The sequence below is a fragment of the Oryctolagus cuniculus genome, chromosome 1 (assembly GCF_964237555.1).
Source record: "Oryctolagus cuniculus chromosome 1, mOryCun1.1, whole genome shotgun sequence".
NCBI classification, from domain to species: domain Eukaryota; kingdom Metazoa; phylum Chordata; class Mammalia; order Lagomorpha; family Leporidae; genus Oryctolagus; species Oryctolagus cuniculus.
In genome coordinates, this window is record NC_091432.1 from 152866739 (window position 1) to 152894254 (window position 27516).

The window sequence follows — 27516 nt, forward strand, 5'->3', positions numbered from 1 at the left end:
GTATCTTCATTTCACTAATCACTGTGTTTATTTTGTTCTAGTTGCACATGCTCTGAAGTCTTGTTCTTAATTGGTGTCAAAGCCACATCCTTCAGGCTGAATTTTGTGCAGACACATTTCTTAGGAATCCTTCCCCAGACCAGACTTTCTAAAATGTACCAACTTGCACAGCCCATGTCTCTTTTTTTAAGGAAATTTAGTAATTATTCTGTTATTTAGTAGTTAAAAGGTTAGCAGATAAAATGTTTGGTGTTATTTTTACTGTATTCCATTTAAAGGTAAAAATCCCATTTTGCCTGTGACCCTCACTGTACTTTATACAATTCCTCAATTACAAAATTTTAGGTAAATTTAAATGAATTGCTAATCAACTCACAGATTTGAATTTTAAACATACTTAAAAACTACATCCTGTACATCTGTAAGGGTAGCACCGATACTCTTCAGCAAAAGATTTAAAGAATGAACTGGAATCAGTCCTCCATGTTGTTCTGAATCTTTAGCTTCTTCTCTACCCGCAGTCAGCGAAACACTTAAATGCAACTAAAGAGATAAGGAGATAAATATTTTAAAGTATCTTCTTCATATTGATAGTTTTAAAAATCACTTTCATTTTAAATTCACTACACCATAAATAACATTTCAAGCTCACATGGATTACACAAAATTAGTAAGTAGAAGGCTAACAGAATTTAAAATTCAATCTGAGTATTTAAATTTTAACAATTTAAGTTTACATGTTTTTTAGTTCAATCTTATTCTACTGGAAAACCTAATAAAATCACAATTTTTACCTATTTGTCAATTACATTATAAAATCTAGAATTACTAGGTGCTGAAAATTATCCAAATATCTCCAAAAGTGTATATTTAAACTATTAGAATTAAGTTGGTATTAAGCCATTACAAAGCAATTTTGTTGCACATACATTCTACACAGTTGTACAATAAATTTCTTGAAGTATTCTATTAGTAACTCAGAAATTATGTGTTAAAACTAACAGATTTAATTTTGTTCTATCTTTAATTCTTAAACCAAGCCTGTTTTATAAATTAAAACTAAGAGAAGTATTACACACAGAATTTTGAAAATTGACAATAAGCAGTTTAATGGAAAATTAAGGACAAATGTTATTAGATCAAAATGTAAGCATATGCTGGACGTGACTTCACTATTATTTTGCATGGTGAAAGTTATTTTAAGGGAAAATAAAAATATATTACTATTAAAGAATACAAACACTATATCCTTCCAAACAGAATGTTTGCTATTACCTAGAGTATCAATAGTAACAAAAATGAATTATTTTTTATCTACCTTGATAGGAGATATATGAAAATATTCATAGAGACTGACTTGTGATTGATCTACTAAAGCATCTGTTTTACATTCTTCTTGGAGTGCTTCTATATCTTTAGAAAAAAGTTCAACCTATAAAAGAAAGATAAAATATTAATAACTAAAAAGGCTGAACTGCATGAGATATTTAATCCAATGACTCACACACTGCAAAAAATTATAAAATACAGACACAATATTATTCACAGTTGGAAAGTTAATGTCCCAGAATGGAAACTAACATCTCTACTGCTACAGTTCTGTCTGCCATTCACAAACTGATAAGCATCTTTTATGCTTCCATTAAAACCATTAAAAGATTCTCAAGAATGAAACCATTAACACAGTTATTCTCCCAATGCTTTAGCCTTTTTAGAATTATATTACTGGCCTCTGTAATTTGCAGTAAGACAGTTACCAAAACACTACCTGTGAATATGCATTGTGTGTTGATAAAATGGATGTGTGCCCTTTCAGAATAAGATCTACAGTCTTATTATAAAGCTTAATGTCTTAATACATCAAAAGATGCTCAACATTTTTAGTTAACTGCAAATCAAAACAGCAATGTGAAATTACTTGACACCCACTAAGCTGGCTAAAATAAAAAAGATGACAAATAGTGTTGGTGAGGCTAAAGAGAAATCACGACCCTTGTATATTCTTGTATAAACCCTGTATAAACATATAAATGGTAAAGCTACTTTAGACAACTGTCTGGTAGTCCTAACATGGTTATTAAACAAAGAATTAACATATAACCTAGAAATTCTACTCCTAGGTATATATTCAAGAGAAACAAAAATATATGTCCAAATGAAAACGTATAAACAAACATTTATAACAACATTATCCATGATCATCAGAAAGTGCAAACAACCTAAAAATTCTCAATAACTATGAATGGAAAAAGAAAATGCAGCATACCCAAACAATTGAATATTACCAATCATAAAAAGGAATGAAGTGCAAGTAACATGCTATTAACGTGGATGAATTTTGAAAACATGGTAAGTGAAAGAAGCTCTTCACCAAAGATCATAGTGCATAATTCTATTTGTTTGAAATGTTCAGAATAAGAAAACCTATATAGTTAGAAAGTGTATTAGTGGCTACATAAAGCTATAGTACTTACTTGGGCAATGGTGATGGTCATACTTTTGTAAATATATTAAAAACTATTGGACACTTTAAACAGACAAAATGTACATAATATATGAATGTATCTCAATAAACTTATTACATCACATGGAGGAGTTATTTTCCTTTTTCTCTTTTCATGAATCTTACCCTAGTTTAAGAATTATTTTTGAAAGAAGCTATATCTGATCCACCCTGTTACAGTGATTTTATAGTCTTTCGCATGTCACCAAGAAGTTACTACTTTACCCTTCTCTCATTAGCTAATCTTGGACATAACTCAAATGTCTGAATTATTAACCAAAGCAAAAATAAAACAAAACTCACCCAGGAAAACAGAAGAAAAAACTGATGTGAATATGACTGTTACGTTTTCCCCCTACTACTGGTCCCAAATCTCTTCTATTATGGTAATATACATTAAAAAGGCTTCTCCACTTGTCCTGTTTCTATCTTCCAACATTTAAAAATGTTTTCTACAAATATACTCACATTAGAATCACAAAGATGAAAAATAGTTGTAAAATAGATAACATTTTAATATCTTTAAGAATTTATTTTTCTCATTAATTCTTTTTAATTCATGTTGCTAATATGTTAATACAAACAGAATATTCAATGTAGTTCATAGATAAAATTCTAAGAACATAATGATACTCTCTTCTTTCTTCCCTCCTCCTCTTTTCTTTCCTTCCTTCTTTCCTTTTTCCTTAATGTTTGAGGAGCATATTTTTAATTTACATTATAGTCAAGGCTTAATACTCCACTAAATAAAGAGTTCAACAAGTAAAAATAAAAAAACGGGCTGACCATGTGGCGGAGTAGATTAAGCCACCCTCTGCAGTGCTGGAATCCCATATGGGCGCCTACACTTCCAATACAGTTCCCTGCTAATAGCCTGGGAAAGCAGTAGAGGATGTCCCAAGTGTTTGGGCCCCTGCACCTGCATGGGAGACCAGGAAGAAGCTCGTGGCCCCCGCCTTTGGCCTGGCCCAATCCTGGCCATTGTAGCCATTTGGGGAATCAACCAGCAGATGGGAGGTATTTCTAATTCTGCCTTTCAAATAAATAAATAAAATCTTTTAAAAAATAAAAAAATAGAAAACCACAGTTCTGCAGTAATATAGATAAAGGCTATAAACAATGATCAAATGAAAACATGTCCATTTCTCTCATATACAGTAATTTAAATATAACTAGAAATCATTAAAACAATAGTAGTATACCATTCTTTAAAAATGGTTTGACAGACATAAAAGAAGGTTTGACAAAATAGTATTTCCAGCAAAACTGATACATGCAGTCTATTTCTTGTCCTGGTTTTGTTACTTTCTGTCTTGGCTAACAGCCATTTTGACAGGGATGTGGTGATAGCTCACGGAGTTTTGATTTGAATTTTCCAATAGCTAGTGATGTTGAGCCTTTTTTCTAACATTTGTTGGCATTAGTATTTGTTGAAAACTGTCTATTGAGGTCATTTGCCCCTTTCTTAATTGAATTGTTTTGTTGTTGTTGCTGTTGTTATAGAATGCTAAAATATCTAAACTACCTAAAGCAACCTACAGATTTAATGTGATCACTATCAAATACCAATAGCATTTTATAGAATTAGAAACAACAGTTCTACAATTCATATACCAGAATTGCCAAAGCAATCCTGAGCCCCCCCCCCAAAATAATTCAAGTTGGTAGCATCATAATACCTGAATTCAAAGCAAACCACACAGCTATAGAAGTGAAAATAGCATAGCACTGGCATAAAATTGACACACAGATAGATGTAACACAATACAGTCTAGAAATTTAATCCATATACATACAGCCAAATGATTTTTGACAAAAGTGTCCCAAACATACATCAGAGAATAATCTCTTCAATAAATGGTATTGGCAAAACTGGATGTACATATGTAGAAGAAAGAAATTAGATGCCTACCTCTCACCATATACAAAAATCAACTCAACATTTTCAAAGACCTAAACTGAAAACCTGAGACTATGAAATTGCTGGAAGAAAATGTAGGGGAGGGGCTGGCGCTGTGGCATGGCAGGTGAGGCCACCGCCTGCAGTGCCAGCATCCCATACGGACACCAGTTCGAGTCTTGGCTGCTCCACTTCTGATCCAGCTCTCTGCTGTGGCCTGGGAAAGCAGTGGGAGACAGCCCAAGTCCTTGGGCCCCTGCACCTGTGTGGGAGACCTGGAGGAGGCTCCTGGATTCTGGCTTTGGATCGGAGCAATTGCGGCCAACTGGGGAGTGAGCCCGCAGATGGAAGACCTCTCTCTGTCTCTGCCTCTCCTTCACTGTGTAACTCTGACTTTCAAATAAATAAATAAATCTTAAAAAAAAAAAAAGAAAATGTAGGGAAAACACTCCAAGAAACTGCTTTAAATGATGAATTTTGAATAAGACCTCCCATAACACAGGCAACCAAACCAGAAATAGACAAACGGGATATATCAAACTCAGACACTTCTGCATAGCAAAGGAAACAATCAATAGACTGAAGAGGCATCCAATAAAATGGAAAAAAATATTTGCAAGCTACTCTCTCAAAGGATTAAATCCAGAATGTATCAGCAATTCAAAAAATTGAATGACACCATTTGCTTTCAACTCCCTCTTTCCTTAATGTTTCCCTGCAAATACTATTATTTGAAGTCATACCTCCGTGTTCTCAGTCACCTCAGTTTCTGTCATAAGGTCTGCTAAAGCATAGACAAACCCAAGATCCAACCTGAGATCCATTTCTTGAATTAATACTTTAAAATACCTGTATTAAAGTAGAAAACATTAAAAATTATTAACTATATTAAGAAAACTAGATACAAAATAAATATTAGAATTTTGAATCTCAGAACTTTTTAGATAAATGAATTAAAAAATTATAGTCACATTATTTATAATAAGCTCAAAATACGAAAATGGTCATTAACAGGAAAAGAATAAGTAAACTGTGGTATATAGCAATACAATATTATATATCTCTGATAATCAATACACTATAGTTACATACAATAAAATCAATAACAGTGAAAAATGTTGACTAAAAAAGCAACTCCCAGTAAGTGTATACAGCTTAGAACAATTTTTTCATTAGTAAAAAAATTAAAACTAAAAATCCTAAGTGTAGGTACATATATCACATAATATATACATATACATATATATGGCTGAATGGATATTAGATCATTTACTTATTTATTTTCAAAGATAGAGGTACAAAGACAGAGGGAGAAACAGAGAAGTCTTCCATCTGCTGGTTCATGCCCCAGATGCCTGCAATGGTCATTGCTAGGCCAGGCTAAAGCTAGGAGCCAGGAGCTCCATTCAGGTCTCCCACGTGGGTAGCAGGTGCTCACACACTTTGGCCATCTTCTACTGCTTTTCCCAAGCCATTAGGAGAGACCTGGATCAGAAGTGGAAGCTGGGACATGAACGCTTTAGCGCCCACATGGGATGGCGGTGGCTTAACCAACTAAGCCAAAATGTCAGCCCCAGAAGTGTCTTTTAAAAAGCAAAGGAATAAAGATAATTTATCTTAGTGAAAAGGTGGTAGGAATAAGTTAGGGTATCAGATGGAAGTTTCTGTTCATGTTCTAATTCTTGCAATAGATGGTGAATATGAAAAAAATACTTTCTTCCTTGTTTCTAAAACAATATGTGGTCATTATAGACAAGTTAAAGGAGAAAACAAAGACACACACACACAAAAAACCACACATGATCCAGAAACAAGTCTCGTTAAACTACCTTTATGTATTTAATCCAGAGTTTTCTGATTCTAAAATTATAAAGTAATTATTAGTCTTTGACCAAATATTATTCATGTCTTTAAATCAAAACATTAAGGAACATGTAAGAAATGTACTGACACTTACTTAATACGTGATATCTTGGAATGTCCTGCAGATCTCATGACAATACTGACATCTGTAAAGGGCTTTGGTGCTACAAAAGCGATTAAAACGATTAGTAATGTGGTATGCATTTTCTTGTAATTTAAAGCATTACTATGGAAAATTAACCTACTAAATCATGAGTATCAATTAAAATTACTGATATTTGCAAGATCCACTCAACTTTATTTTCAGACTCCAGGATTTTTAAAAAATTATTTGAGTCACTCTAATAGTAACTAACCCTATAAATTAGTGATTTTAAACTCGTATGCATTAGAAGCTGGAAACTGTGAAAACATATTCTAAGAACTTATACTGAACCATCAGGTAGAGAGGCTTACACATGTACAGTGGTTAAAAAGATTCCAAGTAGAGTAGAACAGTGATCCTCTACACAGCTCAGAATCAGTGGTATGGGGTAAAGGATGAGAAAGCAAAGAGAGAGGGAAGTGAAACAGGGTAACAGGGAGGGAAGAGATAGTGGGAGGAAGAAAGACAGGAAAAAAGAAAGGCAAAAAAAGGGAAGAAAAGGATTGAAAAAGGACTTGTTAGTTATTCTTATCTGGAGAACACAGGACAGGTTCTACTCTTCAAAAACATTCTGATATGAAGCTCCTCATTATTTACTCAAAGGTCCTTAGGATTTAAAAACTAAGGCTTACAGGTTAGCTATCTGCTTTTTAAATTACTATTTCTAAAACTTAAACATATTTGTAACACCTTTTCTTCAGTATTCACTTAAAAGTTTTGCTGAAGTTAGCTGAGAACTTGCTGAATCTTTTATATGCAGTTTTTCCAATGATTCTATAGAAATTAACCTTAAGAATGGTTTCATTTTAATTTGTATAGGAAAATAAGACAAATAGCAAATGCAACTATCTGCATGGTAATCTAAAAATAAAAACAAACCTGAATCCATGGTGATGGACTTTGGAGGCTTAATAGGGTAAAACACAAAAGGAAATACAGCACCATGTATCTGGTTTTGGATCTAAGGAAATTAAAAAAATAGGTTGGCATATTAGTATGTCAATTAAACAACATGACTAGAATAACAAAAATTTAAGTAGAAGGAATCAGAAAGTCTGGTCCAATAGTGACAGTGAAGTAGAAGGTAAAAGGATTCAGAATATTCCTTTAATTCTTAAACTTCTTAGGGTGCTTCATACTCACTGTCTTCCATCTTGCCTTCTCCTTTGGGCTTTGTATTGAGAAAAGCAGACTACGGGAACAAACACATCTGGTTTCTTACTATGTTCCTTCAGAATGCAATTTTGCCTATAATTTTAGAAAGACTTACTTGTATTCTGTAAATTTGAATTCTAAATGATGATTGATGTGCAGATGTGCTATGTTCCACTTTTAATGCTGGGAGATAATTTCTTCGTAGAGCTATTACATGTGGTTGCAGAATTTTCATGTTATTCCCACTAGGTGTTAAACGAACCTGAAAAATATAATACCCCCAAGGAAAAACAATAGAATTTCTCTTCTTCAAATGGACTAAAATTTATACCTAAAAAGTTAAAGACAATACTCATCAAAATAGTTGGTCAAATAAATTTAATTAGGTTTATATTCAAATCCTTATGCCCCATACCCTTAAATTAATATAAACATTGATATAATTCTTATATCTTAGCTATAAACTAATATATTAATTCACTATAATAAACACATTAACAAAATAAAAATAATTTTCATGCAGTAAAAAACAAAAAATAAATAAACTTTTTGTATCTAGTACCTTAAGAGAAAACTTGATTTCCTAGCCCTTTAAAAGATTTTATATGAAGTATGTAGGATAGGATTAAATATGTTCAGTTTGTTTTGGAGGGAAGACAGGCTTTACTTATAATTCACTAGTGATTCAAACTATAACCGATAAAAATTAAGACGTCACAGCAGAACTTAAAAATATTACCGGAATGTTAGTGTCCAACTCGATAACTTTATCTTCTGAAGGTGAAGACTCAGTATATTCCTTAAATTCTTTCTCTAACTTCTCGGTGTGCTTTACACTCATTGGCTTCCACCTTGCCTTCTTCTTAGGCTTTGTCTCCCAAACCACATCAGAACTTACATATGAAAGCAAAAAAACACAGGACTAATTTATGTTCACTTTCATTTAAACTGGATTATTACATCAGTGACAAAACCTTTGATCAAACTTTTTGCAACAGCATAAGTTACAAGCAAGCATATTACAAGCTTAAAAACATAAATTAACTGATTCCTAATAAATTCCTATTCAGGCACTATTCTAGGTGTCAAGGATGTTATCAGTGAACATGTCTGCCATCCTGAGATTCATTTTAGCTAGAGTAACAGACAATAAATAGGAAACACCGTAACTACTACTCAATTTTAATATATAGGAGGTTAAGATGCCTTTGAAAAAAGGAAAAGCAGGCAGGGTGAAGAGGATCTGGAGTGCTGGAGCAGGTGACATGGTGGGGGTTGTAGTGAGAGAGAGTGGTCAGTGGGGAGCCTCTTCAAGAAGGTCAGATCTCAGCAACCTAGAATTATCCAGCAGACAAGAGGAGATTATTTAGGAAGAGGGACCAGTTTCAGCAACAGTCTTACAGCAGGGACATGCCTGTACTACATGAAGAAGAGCATGAAGCCTAGCATGACAGAAGCACATTCTGAGTAACAGATGCGGGCAGACTAGGGAAGGCAAAATAATGCAAAGCTATGAAGGACATCGAAAAGACTCTTGGGAAACTCCTGGAAAGTTTTAAGAAGATTAACAACATGATCTGATTTAGATAACTCTCTTAAGATACTACTGTATGAGGGAGTGGGGAGAAAGAACAGAGAGTCAAAGCTACAAACAGAAAAATTGTTAGGAGTTAATGCAGTAAGCCAGGTGAGAAATGGTGAAGGCTCTGACCAGGGGGTGGTAAGTCATATAAGAGAGTCATATCTTATGTATTTTGAAGGTACACCCAGCACAGAACCTCTAGTTGGAACAGATGTGGAATGTGAAATAAACAGAAGAATCAAGGATGACTCTCAGGTTTTTTGGCCTGACCATCTAGGGTTTAGTTGAAATTAAATCTGATGGGGAAGTAGGTTTTGGTAGGAGGAAATCTGGGGTTTTGGTGCTACAGATGAAGTTTAAGAAACGCCTCTTAGATACGTGAGCAGAGATTTTGTGTAGCCAGTTGGATTTACAAGTGTCATGTTCAGAAGACAGGTCTAGCTGACAATAGGCAGGTTGGAAATAAGTTGGTAGGCAGGTAGATAGATAAAATTTTTTGACATATATGTGGCATTTGAATACATAAAAAACTGAAATAGATGAGAAAAGGACTAAAGTCTAAGAGTCTCAGAGTAGCCATTGTAAGTAGCTGAGACAAGAAAGGAGCCAAGAAAGGAAACTAAGGGTGCTGGGGGCAAGAGACGGTGAGGTATGAAAGAGAATCTGTGTTAAATGCTGATATAAAATGAGGACACATCATTCTACATTAGATCTGGCATTATGGAGGTCATTGGTAATCTAAGATGACCAGTTTCATGTGTGCTGAAAGCAAAATCATTTGGAATGGTTAAAGAAAACAGTGAGTGAAAAGGAACTGGAAATAATGAATATACATTTTTTAAAATTTTAATTTATTTATTTGAAAGGCAGACAGAGATCTCCCATTTGCTAGTTCACTCACAAATGTTCCCAACAGTCAGGGCTGGGCTACACAGAAGCCAGGAGCCAGGAACTCAATTCATGTTGTCCATGTGGGTGAAGGGACCCAAGTATATAAACCATCATCTGCTGCCTCAGAGTGAACATTACCACGTAGCTGGAATCACGAGCAGAGAAAGGACTTGAACCCATATCAGGTATGCTGATATGGAATGCAGGCATTTCAAGCAGTGTCTTAAAAGTGGCATCATAGTGGCTATGCTAAATGTCTGCTCCTAAACTTTTTAATAGACCACATATTTGATGAGTATGTCTGAAAATGGACATAAAGAAATGAGCAATTGTTAGAGAGAAAATAGGAACAAAAGAATTTTTTTTGAAAGAAGTAACACTAATGGGAACGATCCAGGAAAAGAGCCAAAAGCTGTTGACTTAGGAGAAATGAGGAATGCTGGATCACTGTGCTCAAGAAAGAGGGAATGAAACGTAGTGTTAAAGTAGAAAAATACGTTTAAACTGAACATTTGCAATATATCTATGGTAACTACAGAGAATAATGTCAGTATACTCTGTAGGTGCAAACGCTGATTAGTAGGGAGCTATATTATTGGGAAATGGCGTGGTGTGTGGAAGTTCGCTTTTCCTGGCTTTGGTATTCTAAGGAAGGAGGGATGCAAGGTAGGGAACTAAGTGAATCAAGGGGTTTGAGGAGAGACAAAGTATAAAATAGTAATCTAGGAGAGATGGTATCAGTGGAAGAAACGTAATTGTACTGAAATTAAAATGGCAAAAAATCTAAAATACAAAATAAAAAATCCATATGCTGAAATTACTTATACTGTTTATTTACATATTTAAATATTCAATGTTTTTATTCACTTAATAAGCAGAAATGTACAGATGACATTATTAATCTTTATGTCTACATGATTTAGCATAAAGGATAACACATAATAGGTATAAACACCTTAAAATTCTTCTCTATTTGGCATTTTTATTTAAATAATAAAATCCTACATTTTTTGAGAATTTTCAAAAAAAAAGTTCTCGATTTTTTTTTAAATGTCACTGATTCCAGTCAATGAGACATCAGTGGAATCCATAATTTATATCGAAAACAATTTAAATCTGCATCACATACCTTTAATATTTTACGTTTTTGTATACATATATATTTGGGAATTTAACTCAAGTAAAGAATTAAAGCTACCTGAGAAATGCTTTCATATTAGGCACTGATATAGAAATTATTTTTTGTTTAAGCATCTATGATTAGGAATAATAAGGGCATAAGGAAGAGACAAGAGCTCTACTGGTGATGCCTTGCAAGAGAAATCATAAATACAATATCACCCTACTAGTTCTTAAAGTACAAAATTCAAATTAGAAAGTGAGCATCTTTAGCCCTTCAACAACTACTTATGGAGCATCTACAGTGTATCCTGCACGTTGCTAGGTGGTATTGGACAACTGATTAAACATTTTTAATGACAAGTTAAAATATGTTTTTCTTATACTAAATAACTTTTAGAGGTCAGGGATTTAAAAATATAACAAAGGATTAATAAAAATGATTTTTAATTTTTTCCTTAAAATGCAGAAAAGTACCAAATGAACTTTTAAATTACCATTACCTGAGTATTGATGGTCAAAACACAAAATTTAAACTAGGTCGTTTCAGACTTTATAGTCATTATTTCTTACTAAGAGATGATTATTTAAATTTACCCAATATTTAATGCATCTAACCTTGTAATGCCTATATAGGCTACTTCCTGCTTTGTATAATTGTTGACAAGAGAAATTCCAACATCTTGCAATGCCAATGCAATTTCTTGCTCTGCTAACTCTGCTTTCTCACTTTCATATGTAACTTTAAATACCCTTGGATCTTCAGTGAATAAAATAATGCGCTGTAAGCCTTCAAAGAATGAAACTAAATAAATGGTCTTTTTCCCCAAATTTATAGGTGTCATCATATCCTAAAACAAAACCATCAAAAGAAAAAAAATTAGAGTTTGAACATGATACATGCAATCTAGATTCCATATTTATAAAATGAGAATATTAATGGCACCTACTTGATAGGGTTGGAGTGGCAAGCTAAATGAATATTTGTACAACACTTGGCAATTAACATCATTGAAATAATTTGATTTTCGCTACTTCAGTAAGTATTACTATGAAGCTACTACTCAGGGAGACAGATCAATTGTTACACTTCTTTTAACACCTTAATAAAGTTTAATTAGTTTTCCTTTGTAGGCTAACCAATAAAATAAGGTATGATTATCTCTGCTTTATTCTAAATCCAGAGCAATGTGCTATGTACTAAAAGTGGTTTCAGTCTGAAATTCCTATTTCCTTACATGACTGAGTCAAACAGGATAAAAAATACCTGACATTTTTAGTTGTATTCTAAAAAACACTGATATTCACCACAGAATCAACCCCTTATATAAACCTTATGTTAATATTAGTCTTGAAATTCAATGCCAAGACAAATATAGCAAATTCTAATAATTCATGAATTTCTAGTTAATAACATTCTTATTAGCAAAAAATTTAATATATAGTACACAATCATGACACAGTGTAAAATATTAAAATTATGGCTATTTCCATAAATTTACTTAAAGCACATTAAATATTTTCTACAAGAAAGCACTAAAATTACACTGAGAAACAAAAAACTTATATCCAAATAATTCTTAAGTCTAATATCTTATAGAGATTTTCAGGTTTTTATAAACTTTAAACTATCATTATAAAATATGTACATATATGCAAGACTACTTATCAACAGCTCAAAGGAATGTATTTTTATATTAAAATACAATATTTTCCTGATCATATATAAAATCACAGATTTTTTAAAAATGAAGTTAGGCCAATTATAGGGGCCCTCTTAAACACAATATAAAGAACTCATACTGAATTTCTCAATAACTATTGGAGTAGCTATCGAAGATATGGAAAATATTTCAATATGCTAAAAGAAAATAATCTTGAACTCAGAATTCCTTACTTGGTAAAAATATCATTCACTGAAGAGAAATATACAAAATAAAGATACCTAAAGACATTAAAATTACTAAAGCTCACCATCAACAGAGATTGATTCAAGAAAATTCTCCAGAAGGAATTAACTAATTGTAAAAAGAAAATGATCTAAAGTGGATGTCTACAGCCAAAAGGAATGTTCTGCAAATAAAAGAGCAGGTATGTGGGAAAACGTATAAAATCCAATATCCAGTCAAGATGAAAACTGGCAAATAAAGACTAGATGAGAAGTTCTTACTTCTCATTAAAACTTCTCTAAAAAAATTCAGTGAAGATCATAAATATACCTGTGAGATGTTGAAGGAATTTAAGATCAGAAATAAGACAAAAATATCTATAATCATCAAACTTTAACAATATATAAATGTCTCAGCCAGTGTAGCAAGATGAAAGTAAAAGAAAAATTAAAGGATTGGAAAGAAGGAAACAAAAGTCTATTACTTTATGACTGTCCAAGGAGAGCATATTTTATTTACTTATATTTTTAAAGATTTTTATTTATTTGAAAAACAGAGTTACAGAGAGAGGTGAAGAGAGAGAAAGGTCTCCCACCCACTGGTTCACTCCCCAAATAGCCATAATGGCCAGAGCTTAGTTGATCCGAAGTCAGGAGCCAGGAGCTTCTTCCGGCTCTCCCACGTGGGTGCAGGAGCCCAAGCACTTGGGCCATCTTCTACTGCTTTCCCAGGCCATAGCAGAGAGATGGATTGGAAGCAGAGAGATTGATCGGAACTGGTGTTCATGTGGGATGCTGGTGCTACAGGCCAGGGCTTTAACCTACTGCACCACAGCACCAGCCCCAAAGGGGAACACTTTTTAAAAGAATACAAGTTTAATGAGTTTATTTTTTAAAAAATATTGTCATTTTCTGGTTTGACAATTGATCAACAAGTGGGGTTCAACCAACCTTCTTGCTAAGAATAAAAGCCAGACCCCCAACCACAAAAGAGTAACATGTTTGAAAAGTTACAAAATCAGCAAGAATTAATGGGATCAGGATCTGAGGGAGAAAGAAATTTGAGAGCTTTGTACTTGGAGGCACTTTCTCCAAAAGTCAACTGCCAGTTCTGAAAATAGAAGCAGAAACTTCAGAGGCTAACAAAGTCCAATTACTGGGTGGCCCTTGGGATTGGAAAAAACAAAACTAGAGCAGAGGTATGTCAAAAGAAAGGGATCAATATTTTAGATTTGTATTTCAGGATACAAAGGACTATACTCCAGATACTAGGGTGAACTGAAGTTCTACCCATCCTTACAAAGACTCAAGACCAGATTTTAAATAATCTCAATCCCCACTTGGATTAAGTTAATCTCCTTCTAGACTATTTTCCCAAAGGCAAACCCATATTTTCTCAAGAGAAAGGAACACCATATACAGTCTCAATTATATCTAAAAATAAACTAATGTCAGCATCAGTCATCAAGACACTGCTTAGGACATGCACATCCCGTAGTAGAGAGCTTGGGTTTGAGCCTTGGCTCTGCTGCTGATTGCAGCTTCCATCTAGTACATACCTTGAGAAGCAGCTGGTGATGGCTCAAATTGTTGGCACCACCCATGTGGGAAATTCACATTGGGTTATCTCCTGGCTACTGCCTGGCCTACTACTACATGCTATGGGAATTGAGAGAATAAACCAGAGGATGGGAGATCTCTGTGTCTCACAAACGTGGTAATTAATAAATGAAACAGAAAGTTGCAAGGTGCCTGGTGAAGAAGTGTTAAAATTTATATAAATGTGAAATCCCTAAAGAAAAAATAAGCACAAATCATATTTGAAGAGATAATTACAGAAATTTGTAAACCAGATCAGGGACTTCAAGTCACTGATTTGAGAAACACAATAAATCAAGAAAACACATAATAAAATTGCTGAACACCAATAAAAAGAAGTCATGAAAGTAAAGGGGGAAAAGTGCCAAACCTGAAATTTTATATCTAGCAAAAGTATCTCATAGAAAAAAGGCAAAATAAGGAGATTTTCAGACAAAGAATGATAATTTGTCAGCTGTAGTCTAACATTAGAAAAACATTAAGGAGAAAAAAAATGAGCTTTGATGGAAATATACAGATATAGGGAAGGAATGAAAAGTTGCAAAAGGAGAAATATTTGGATGCTTTTAAATGAAATATTAATTGTAGAAAACAGTTATTCTTTTTATGGTGTTTAACATATATTTAGAAATGAAATATACAACAGCATGTAAGACACATCAAGGAAAAGTTAATGAGGTCTTCGTGTTACTACAGAAGTGCAAGTATTTCTCTGCAGGTTTTTGTAAATCAGGTTTTAGTAAATGTTGCCTTCTTTGAGAAATGTCTGTTCAAGATTATGCCAAGTTTTTTTAAAAAAAAGATTTAATTATTTACTTGAAAGGCAGTTAGAGAGAGAAAGAAAGAGAGAAAGAGAAAGAGAGAGATATCTTTAATCTGCTGGTTCACTCCCCAAATGGTTAGGGTTGGGCCAGGGCAAGGCCAGGAATTCCATCCAGGTCTCCCATGAAGGTGCAAGGGCCCAAGTACTTGAGCTATCTTCAGCTGCTTTCCCATGTGTATCAGCAGGAAGCAGAACAGCTGGGACTCCAACTGGCACCCACATGGGTTGCCAGAGTTGCAGGTGGCAGCCTAACCTGCTGTAACACAATGCCAGCCCATGCCCACTTTTTAATCTGGTGGTTTTTTGTTATTGAGTTGAGTTACTTACAAATATTGAGTATTTAGTTCTGATAAAATATATAGTTTGCAAATATTTCCCTCACTCAGTAGGTTGCCTTTTCACTCTTTTTTTGTTAAGTAGCAGAGCAGAGCAACTAGCATTTTCATATAATAAGCTTGATATAATACCATTTGTCAACTTTTATTCTTGTTGCCTATGCCTTTGAGGTACTGTTCACATAATCACTGCCCAGCCCAAAGGAGCTTTACTTGATGTTTTCTTCTAGCAGTTTCATAGTTCTGGGTCTATGTTTAAGTCTTTAATCCATTTTGAGTTGTCTTTTGCATATGGCAAGAAAAGAAAGTCTGGCTTCATTCTGTATGTGGATACTCTGTTTTCCTCCATCATTCACTGAAGAAACTATCCTTTTCTCCACTTTGTGTTGTTGGCATTTTTGTTGAAAACCAGTTGGCTATAAATGTGTGGATTTATTCTGGGCTCTCTGTTCTGCTCCATCAGTCTTTGTGGCTGTTTTGTGCCAGTGCCATGCTGCTTTGGTTACTATAGCTTCCTAGTATGTTTTTGAAGTCAGGTAGGATAATGCTTCCAACTTTGTTCCTTTTGCTCAGGACAATTAGGCTATCTGGGGTCTTAAGACTGTTCAATCTACAAACACAGGGTTATCCTTCCATTTCTTAGTGTCTTAACATCTTTCATCAATGTTTTACAGTTTTTGTGTAGTGACCTTTCATTTTTTTGGTTAAATTTATTCCTTTTTTGTAGCTATTATAAATGGGACAGTTTTCTTGATTTCTTTCTCATACAGTTCATTATTAACATAGAAACCCCATTGATTTTTATATGTTGATTTTGTATCCTGCAACTTTACTGAATTAGTTTATTAGTTCTACCAGTTTCGGGTAAAGTTTTTAGGTATAAGATCATGCCCTCTACAATAAGAAACAATTTAACTTCTTTTCTAATTTGGATGTCTCATTTCTTTTTTTGCTTACTGGTGTGAAAGTGGGCATTCTTGTCTTGTTCTAAATCTTAGCAGAAAAGCTTCTGGCTTTTCACATTCACTTTGATAGTTGTTGTGGGCTTGTCATATACTGTCTTTACTGTGTTAAGGTATATTCCCTTTATACTTAAGTTTGTCAAGAGTTTCACTACTTCTTCAATTTTATTTATTTGGAAGGGAGAGTGACAGAGAAGGACACACACACACACAGACTGCACAAGTGAGAGAAAGATCTTCCTTACATAGCCTTTCCAGGCACATTAGCAGAGAGTTGAATCAGGACCCAAGTAGTCAGAAATTGATCTGGCACTCTGATATGGGATACTGATGTCATAACCTGTTGGACCAAAGTGCTGTTCTCTCAGAGTTTTTATCATTAGGTGATTTTTCGTAGCTACTGTAAATGGGGCAGTGATCATATGGCTTTTGTTAATTTGATGTATCATGTTTATTGATTTTCAAATGTTGAGCCATCCTTGTACTCCACAGATAAATCTCATTTGATTATGGTGAATGATCTCAATTTGCGAGCATTTTGGTTGAAGAGTTTTGCAACTATGTTTACCAGGCACATTTGTTTATAGTGTTCCTTCTTTGTTGTCTTGTTTGGTATCAGGGTAAATGCTGGCCTTGTACAATGAGTTTCGAAGTGTTCCCTTCTCTTCAATATTCTGGAAGAACTTGAAAAGAATTGGTATTATCTCTTCTTTAAATGCCTGGTAGAATTCAGCAGTAAAGCAGCTGGGTCCTGGATTTTTTTTACTGGACTTTTTACTACTGGATCACTCTCTCTCCCTGTTACTGGAGCATTCATATTTCCTATTTCTTCATAATTCAATCTTGGTAAATTTTATGTATCCCTGCCATCAAGTAATACATCACCATATACCCAAAGGCACTGAAATCAGTATGTTGGTGGCTTTTCTTACTTCCACATTCACTGCAGCATTAATAACAGCCAAGAAATGGAAACAACCTAAATACCCATCAACAGATAAATGAATCAAGAAAATGTATTATATATACAAGAAGGAATAGTATTTAACCATTAAGAAGGGGGAATTTGTCATTGCAAAAACATGGATGAATTTGGTGGACACTGTGCTACATAAAATAAGCAATCCACAAAAGGACAAATACTGCATTATATCACATATATGGAATCTAACAAGATTGAACTCATAGAAGGTGACAGCAAAATTATGGTGGTTACCATAGGCTGGGGAGAACAGGGGAAAAAAGGAATGAAGAATTATTGATCAAAGGGAAAAAAGTTTTAGAGAGAAGGAACATGACTGAGACCCAGTGAGCTCCAAACCTCATTTGTAGTAATAAAAGAGCATACTGCCTAAACTACCTCAGTGGTTGCCATAAATTCTACCACCCAAGAGGAATGTCCAACACTCCCTTACTGGCATGCCATTTGCTGGCCTTTATCCTCTTGGATAAGCAAGTGCAAACTTGGCCTGCAATAGTTTTGCGTGTCTAAACATTTGGACTTCAGAAGATACTATAGTGGGTGGTAAAAGATAAACATACCTGAAAAATTAAACAATTCAAAATTTTAATCTACCTATTCATATAGCTCCAAAACATAAAAGGAAAAGACAACAGAATGTATAAATCCATGCTTTTGTTTGGAGATTTTTAACACACTTCTCACAGTAATAGAACATGCAACATATTTCAATAACACAAATAACAAATTTGAATAAACTGACATGTAATACAGAGCACTGTAATGAAGGCAACATAATATATATTCCTATGAATTATTTGCTAATATTGTTCACATGGAAGAACTATAAGCAAAATAAAAATAATATTACGTAAATAAAAATAGCCATTAAAACATGAAAACTTGATATGAATAAAAATTATAAAATATTTTGGGACTGGAATGGTGCAGGTGAGGCAGCTGCCTGCAACAGTGGCATCCCATGAGAGTGCCTGTTTGTGTCCTGACTTCTCTATTTCTGAGCCAGCTCCCTGCTAATACACCTGGAAAAGCAGCAGAGGATGGCCAGAATACTTGGGCCTTTGCCATCCATGTGGGAGACCCAGATGCAGTTACTGACTCCTGTCTTTAGCCTGGCTAGCCCTGGCCATAGAAGCCATTTGGGGAGTCAATCAGCAGATGGAAGTGCATGCTCTCTTTCTAACTCCGTCTTTCAAATAAACGAAATAAATCTTAAAAAATTTTTTTGAACCAAAGCATTAAAAATTACACAACATATAAAATTTGTGAGGCAAAAGTAATACTGTTTTAGGAGAAAAATCTGCAACTCTAAATTATTTCAAAAAGTAAAGAAAAACTGAAAAATAGCTATTGCTCACACACTGAAGAGTGTCCACTAAAATTCGTACTTTGAAGTCTCAATACTCAATGTGATTGTATGCGGCAAGGGCCTTCATGAAGGTAGTTAAGGTTCCATGAAGTCATAAGGGCAGAGCTGATTCAATAGGCTGTCACTGGAAACACCAGAGAGCTTGTGTTTCTTGTTGCCCCCCAACTGCCATGTGTGAAAACATAGCAAGAAGGTGGTCACTGGAAAGCCACAAGAGATCTCTCAGCACAGCCCTTAGCTCTGCTCTAAGACTTCCAGTCACTAAGTAAGTTTCTGTTTTTTAAGCCACCCAGTGTATGGTATTTTATCATGGCAACCTGAATGGAAAAATACAGTACATATCTCAAAAGTTAGAAGAAAACTGTCCAATTAAATCTAAAGATTAAATGAGTGATAACACATCTATTATTTTTCACTTTATGTTTCTGTGTGGGAGCAAACTGTTGAAATCCTTACTTAAGGTATACTAAGCTGATCTTCTGTATATTAAGATAATCGAAAATGAATCTTGATGTGAATGGAAGGGGAGAGGGAGTGGGAAAGGGGAGGGTTGTGGGTGGGAGGGACGGTATGGGGGGGGGAAGCCATTGTAACCCATGAGTCGTACTTTGGAAATTTATATTCATTAAATAAAAGATAAAAAAACATAAATAAATGAGTGATAACAATATAGATTACAGCATAAATCTGTAAAACTGAAAACATACGATAAAAGATATCAAAAGAGTAAACAAAGGCAGGTATTTAGCCTAGCAGTTTAGACACTGTTTAAGATACCCCTTCATATTGAAGTGTCTGGGTTCAATACCAGCTTTGGGTCTCAACTCCAGCTTCCTGGTAATGCAGACCCTGGAGACAGTGGTGGTGGCTCATGTGGTTGGGTCCCTAGTCACACATGTGGGAGACCTAAATTGAGTTCCCTGCTCCTGGCTTTAGCCCAGCCCAGCCCAGCCCCATTTGTTGGGCAACTGAATAAGTAGATGAGAATGCTCTTTCTCTTTTCCTCCCTCCCTTTTTCCTGTTTCTCAAATAATAAAGAAAAAAAAAGTACAAAGAGCAAAAATAAACTATCTGAAAAAATAACTTTCTAATAAAATTGATAAGTCCTTAGCAAGATTTGCAAAGTAAAAGGAAAAAATGCAAAAATAACCAATATCAGAAGTGAAAAGGACATCACCATAAATACTTAAAAAGATAAAAGGATGGATCTTCTGAACACATTATTAGAAAAATAGCAAAATGACACAAATAGAAATAGGAACTGAATTGTCCTATATTTAACAATAAAAGAGTTCATAATCTAAAGCCTTTCTACAAAGACAACTGTAGGCTAAAATAGCCTGGCTTTATGGGTGAATTACACCAAACATTCAGGAAGAAGCCATATTAATCTCACATAAGCTCTTATAGAAAATAAGGAAAATTAAGCATTTCTCAACGTTTTTAGGAAGTCAGCATTACTTTGATATGAAAATGTGCAAAGTTCATTACAAGGTACTACAATTTTTCTTTTGAAAATACAAGCAGGGGCCAGCACTGTCGAGTAGCAGGTAAAGCCACTGCCTGTAGTACCAGCATCCCATATGGGCTCCGGTTCAAGTCCTGACTGCTCCACTTCCAATCCAGCTCTCTGCTATGGCCTAGGAAAGCAGCAGAAGATGGCCTAAGGCCTTGGGCCCCTGTACCCGCGTATGGCCCAGGAAAGCAGTAGAAGATGGCCCAAGTCCTTGGGTTTTTGCACCTGTGAGGGAGACCCAGAAGAAGTTCCTGGCTCCTGGCTTCAGATTGGCCCAGCTCCAGCTGTTGTGGCCATCTGGGGAATGAACCAGCAGAGGGAAGACCTCTCTCTCTTTCTATGCTTCTCCTTCTCTCTATGTTTAACTCTTTCAAGTAAATAAATAAATCTTTAAAAAAAAAAAGAAAATACAAGCAAAGGTCTTAAAACATGAGCAAGCCAATTATAGAAATGTCATATTGGTCTGCTATTGAAAAATTAATCAGACATTTCACTCTTGATCAAAATAAGATCATCAAGTACTTCAAAAAGTATATGGATAATGGAACTAAAAGTTACTTGGTGCAAGCAATTTTCAAATTCATGCATAATTTTTTCATAATATACATTTTCCATAAAATTTAAGAACTTCTGTGTGTATATATGTGTGTGTACCTATACATACTCTCACACAAATTTAACAAGGGGAAAACAACTGTCTGAATTTAATACAGCAGATTTAAGTGTCACTGGAAAATGTTGTGCACAATTTATTATCATGTCTTGCTACCCAGAAATAATTTTAGTTCACTCAGTGGATCCTTAAATGTCCCTTACAGAAGCTAAATCTCCCTAAGATGGCTATCAATGCAGAGAATATTTTTATGACAGAATGAATGCTGAAAAACCTTCTCTTAGGACAGTTTTACCCTTTAAACATAGTAGAAGCAAACAGAGTTATAGACAAAATAAGACTACTGATTTTTAACACTTCTGGTTAAATTAAAGCATTAATACTTTTTAAAAAACTTTTGGCATTTATTTACAAGTACAGCCACAAAACAGTTCTTAAAACTAGCAAGGCTAAAAACCTCTTTAATAAAACATAAAGGCTGATGAGAGCACCACAATAATCAAGCTAATACTTACATCCTTTTGTGTTACTTCACCATGGCTTTTTCCACATCTCCAATTCAACTTTCTAGAGCCCACTGGATCAGCCCATGTATAAAACACTGCTTTTCCAGGAGGAAGGGAATCTTCTATTTCACTAAGGGAGCTGACGTAAGTAGCAAAAAGATGCATTAAATTAAGCATAAGAATATAAAGAAATTCCAAAATAATATTTTATTAATTCTTGGCCTAATAATTGAAGTCTATGAACATTCTGATTGACACTAGACAAATTCTGTCTTTACACAATCACATAAAGGTTCTCTAAGGTAATAATGAGACTATTTTAAGAGAAATTTCCCACTTAGGAAATGAAGGTCTTAAAATGTTTTGAAAGTATTTTGTCAATTTTTGTTTTAATTAAATATGGAAAATTAAATATGGAAATTAAATTAAATATGGAAAAACTTATTCCAACCACTTTATATTATGTGTACAAAATCTAAGACAATTCAGTTGGCAATCATTTCTAAAGCATTGGTCTTACTTTAACAAAAATGATACAGTTCAATTATTTTTAAATAATCTTAATACATGGGATATAAATCTAAGAAATTCAACTGACTCATAAAAAGATTCTCAGGAAGAGAAACCATAACAAGACATTATAAACAAAAGAACTGACAAATTGCTTTTCTGAGCTGAACAAGGAGTTTACCACACAGATCAGACTTCACTTTGGGGAGATCTAAGGTGGCTGAATAGTGAGAAGACACGCCACAGAAAGGTAACAAAAAAAACGAAGGACCATGTTCCCGGGGATCTGACAAAAATTTTCAGCAGTGAAGTGACAGAACAGAATAGAGACTCTGTGTCACAGTGAGGCAAGAGGACAGACATGCCGTCCCAGCCAGCCACACTACCTGTCTACCTCGCATCCACACAGCTGGCTGGGAATTGTCATATACCTACGACAAGGTACGACAGAGTTGCTGTGGTGCCTGGCCACCAGCATCTTTAACTGAGAAATAATTCCACAATCTCCCACTGACTTCCAGTCCTCTCTGGGGAGCCGATTCAGGTCTTAGCCTACTTTGTTCTTAAAAGGGAACTCATTACCTTCTCCAACCCTCCCAAAGTGCCAGTCTCAACTGGGTGTCAGAGTCACGACTGAACTGTGCTCTGATTCAGTAGACAGCAAGCAATCACCAGAAGCAACTAGAGAAAGTCAGGGTGATTTACAGAAGAGAGCAGACCCCCTGCATCCTGCAGGTGTGGTAGTTCTGGGTGTAAGCCCTGGCTGGAGTTGCACTCACTGACTCTATGTGATCCAGGCGGTTCCCTTCAGCTTCTTGGGGCTACCATTAGCAGCAGTCCATAAAAAAAAAATTAGAACCCAACCTGAGGAAATCCCCTTAGTACTTCCCAGCTCACAGTACTTGAGAACCCAGGCACAAACCCCAGAATCACCCTTGCATGTATCAGGAAAACTATGGGCAGTTCCATCTGTGCCTTGCGTAACCAAAGCTGTTGATGTTGGTATTACAGCCTACGGAGGAGAAACCACACTCACTTATAGTATTTGGAATGTCTTAAAGCATTGTTATGCTTGAGGCAGGTGGCTACCACCATTCCCCAACATCTGGCTGCCACCCCTCGGAGATCTAGATAATGACTGCCCTTAATACTGCAACACCGGGACCATAACAATCAGTACTAATTCCCTCAAACTCACTGGAATCTACCAGGTAGAACCTAGGGAAATACCTACCGGCTTTCCACCTCTCTGACCCATACCTGTCAGTGTAAAATCTCCTGTATACCTTGCAGTCACCCTAAGGAGTGGAGCAGGGTTCAGTTTATACCCTGTAATCCTGGGATTACAGTTTTTGTATTATAAACCCCAGCACTGGTCACACACTCCTAGTAGGACCTGGTGGAAGTCCCATCCACTACACAGTCACAGAGTACCAGCTATTGGGGCCATAAGCCCAAGCATCACTCAGGATTGCTTATGAAACAAAGGGAAAGCCAGATTTATGTCCCTGGGCACCAAGAATGAGGACTTGACTGTCACAATCCCTAGTACGCTTGACGCGTAACTCTCTAGGGACTGAAGATACATACCTTAGGAAGCCCACATTCACCTCAAAGTCACACTTCTACCCTAATGAACTGCCACAGAGTCGACCACTGTGTTACTTATAGACATATCGAATGTTGACTAAAGCAAAATAAATCACTCAGAAGTTATACTTCTGGGCTTAATTAGAATCAAAGCCAAAGCAACAAGCTAAGTGACACCTTGCATCCCATCTAAACCATAAACTCTTCAAACAAAACCTACTCCATAAAGAAGGGACTATCACACAAAATGCACAGATATCAATGTAGGAACACAGGAAACATGAAGCAGCTAGGTGGCATGACACCTCCAAAAGAACATTTTAATTCTCCAACAATAGATCCTGAACTGCAGGGACTGTATAAAATGCCAGAAATAGAATTTAAAATAATGATTCTAAGGAAATGTAATATGATGCAAGAGGATACAGATGGACAGCTTAAGGAAATGAGGAAAATGATAGGTGAATGAATGAAACATTCACTAATGAGATAGAAATCACTGAAAAAAAAATACTAGAGGTGAAATCCTCAAACAAGAAAATTAAAAAAAAATAAGAGCTTCAACAGCAGAACAGACCAAGAAGAGGAAAGAATCTCTTATATGGAAGAAAAAAATTTTTAAATAGCCCAATTAGACAAAACTAAAAAGAATTAAGAAAAAAGACTATATGTAATATGGGATATCATTAAGTGACAAAATATTCCTATTATAGGGATTCCTGAAAGAGAAGAGAAGGAAAAAAAGCACTGAGATCCCACTAAATGAAATAATAGTTGAAAACTTTCCAAGTTCTGAAAGATATGGACATCCAGATAGAGGAAGCTCAAACTAACCCAAGTAGATACAAAAAGAATTTTCCAAGGCATACTACAGCCAGACTGTAAACAGTCATGTACAAAGAGAGAATCCTATAGACAGTTTGAGAAAAGCATCAAGTTATATATAAAGGAAAATCAGTTATGACTGATTTCCAGGCAGAAAACTCAGAGGTCAGAGAGAGAGTGGGATGATATATTCAAAGTCTTAAAAGAAAAAATTTCCAAACAAAAATATTATTATAAAGTGAAGTTATCCTTTAGAAGTGAAAGCAAAATAAGGTATTTCCCAAATAAGCAAAAATTGAGACAACTGAGTGCCACCAGACCATCCTTACAAGAAATTCTGCAGGAGTCCTACATTAGAAGTAAACATCATGAAAACACATGATACTACCAAAGTCACCAACACAGCTGGTACAATCAACAACCAATCAATAAAATGACAGGCATTCATTCTTACCTATTAATATTAACTTTGAATGTAAATGGTTTAAATTCACCAGTCGAAAGACTTAACTTAGCTGAATGGATGAACAAACCAATAATCAACTATGTGCTTCCCACAAGAAACTCACTTCACAAGTACAGATACACACACAAAAAACACACAAAAAAAGTAAAGATACATAAAAGTGAACTGCTGGAAATAGATACAGCAGGGAAATGGAAATCAGAAACAAGTAGAAAAGAGACAAACAAGATAAAACAGACTTTGATATAAAGAAGAACCTTAAATATTGATAAAAATATTCAGCAAAAAGATATAAGAATCATAAATATATATAGGTATCTAACAATCATCTAGATATATATAGCAAATACTATCAGACTTTTAGGAATGCACAGACTAATACAATAATAGTGGGAGACTTCAACACCCCTCATCATTAAAGGATAGATAATGGAGGGAGAAAATCAAAAAAGATAAATCAGAGTTGAATCTTTATATTAAGCAAATGGACATAACAGATATCTATAGAACATTTCACCCAACAGTTACAGAATACATATTCTTTTCATCAGCACATGGAACATTCTCTAGGCTACTCCTATTAAGCCACAAATAAAGTCTCAGTAAATTTAAAAAGAATGAAATCATACCATGTACCTTCTCAGAACAAAATGGGATAAAACTAGAAATAAACAACAAGAACAACAGAATATTTATTGATACATGGAAATTAAACAACATGCTACTAAACAACTAGTAGGTGATTGGGAGAAATTAAAGTAAAAAAAAAAAACTTTCTTGAAATAAATTAAAATTAAAATACATATCAAAATCTGTGGGATGACAAAATCAGTATTAAGAGGGAAGCATTAAGTGCTTATATTAAAAAATAGAAAAATCTCAAATAAATGATCTAATGATGCATCTTGAGAACTCAGAAAAACAGGACTGAAACCAAACCAAAATTAACAGGAGGCAATTTATAGATTCAATACAATACCAATCAAAATACCAAAGACATTCTTCTCAGATCTGGAAAAAATGATGCTGAAATTCATATGGAGACACAGGAGACCTCAAATAGCTAAAGCAATCTATACAGCAGTCAAAAACAATGAAACCCGGTCATTTGCAACAAAATGGAGGTATCTGGAAAACATCATGCTGAGTGAATTAAGCCAATCCCAAATGGACAAATATCATATGTTCTCCCTGATTGGCGACAACTAACTGAGCACCAAAGGGGAAACCTGTTGAAGTGAAATGGACACTATGAGAAACAGTGACTTGATCAGCTCTTGTCCTGACGGTTGATGTACAATGTAATACTTTATCCATTTTAGTTTTTTTTGTTGTTGTTGTTCTAGTACTATTGGTTGAACTCTGTAATTAACACACAATTATTCTTAGGTGTTTAAATTTTAACTGAAAAGTGATCTCTGTTAAATATGAGAGTGGGAATAAGAGAGGGAGGAGATGTACAATTTGGGACATGCTCAATCAGACTTGCCCCAAATGGTGGAGTTAGAAACGTGCCAGGGGATTCCAATACAATCCCATCAAGGTGGCATGTACCAATGCCATCTCACTAGTCCAAGTCATCAACTTCAGTTCACAATTGATCACACTGATAGGTCTAAGAGTCAAAGGGATCACACAAACAAGACTAGTGTCTGCTAATACTAACTGATAGAATCAAAAAGGGAGAGAACGATCCAACATGGGAAGTGGGATACACAGCAGAAGCATAGAATGGCAGATGTCCTAAACAGCACTCGGGCCTCAGAATCAACCCTTAAGGCATTCGGATATGGCTGAAGAGCCCATGAGAGTATTTTAGGCATGGAAAGCCAAGATACTCTGGAAAAAAAAAAAGAAGACCTAAATGAAAGATCTCTGAGAGTGAGATCCCAGTGGAAAGAACGGGGCCATCAAAGCAGGAGGTTCCTTTCTCTGAAGGGAGGAGAGAACTTCCATTCTGACTATGACCCTGTCGGAATAAGATCGAAGTCGGCGAACTCAAAAGGCTTTCATAGCCTTGGTAACTCATGACAAGAGCCTAGGGAGATTAATTTGTTAAGTCAACAACAGGAGTCACTGTGTACTTACTTCTCATGTGGGATCTGTCCTTAATGTGTTGTCCAGTGTGAAGTAATGCTAAAACTAGTACTGAAACAGTATTTTACACTTTGTGTTTCTGTGTGGGTGCAAACTGATGAAATCTTTACTTAATATATACTAAATCGATCTTCTGTATATAAAGAGAATTGAAAATGAATCTTGATGTGAATGGAATGGGAGAGGGAGTGGGAGATGGGAGGGGTGCGAGTGGGAGGGAAATTATGGGGGGGGAGCCATTGTTATCCATAAACTGTACTTTGGAAATTTATATTTA

At 35.1% G+C, this 27516-nt stretch overlaps 1 protein-coding gene across 8 annotated transcripts in view; it reads right to left on the reverse strand.

The window, feature by feature from the left end:
* Positions 1-27516, reverse strand: part of VPS13A (vacuolar protein sorting 13 homolog A) — a 248013-nt gene that overhangs the window by 35325 nt on the left and 185172 nt on the right. For 7 of the 8 annotated variants that reach the window (XM_051858844.2, XM_017341940.3, XM_070050552.1 and 4 more), the window contains 9 exons: positions 21761-21890; positions 11777-12009; positions 8306-8459; positions 7682-7828; positions 7291-7372; positions 6361-6430; positions 5147-5252; positions 1319-1432; positions 398-543 (listed from right to left, as the gene is read on the reverse strand). In XM_051858844.2, the coding sequence (XP_051714804.1) occupies positions 398-543; positions 1319-1432; positions 5147-5252; positions 6361-6430; positions 7291-7372; positions 7682-7828; positions 8306-8459; positions 11777-12009; positions 21761-21890 (1182 nt within the window). Of the gene's footprint in view, positions 1-376; positions 544-1318; positions 1433-5146; positions 5253-6360; positions 6431-7290; positions 7373-7681; positions 7829-8305; positions 8460-11776; positions 12010-21760; positions 21891-27516 lie in introns of all 8 variants that reach the window. The other variant, XR_011379457.1, reaches the window with a different exon arrangement.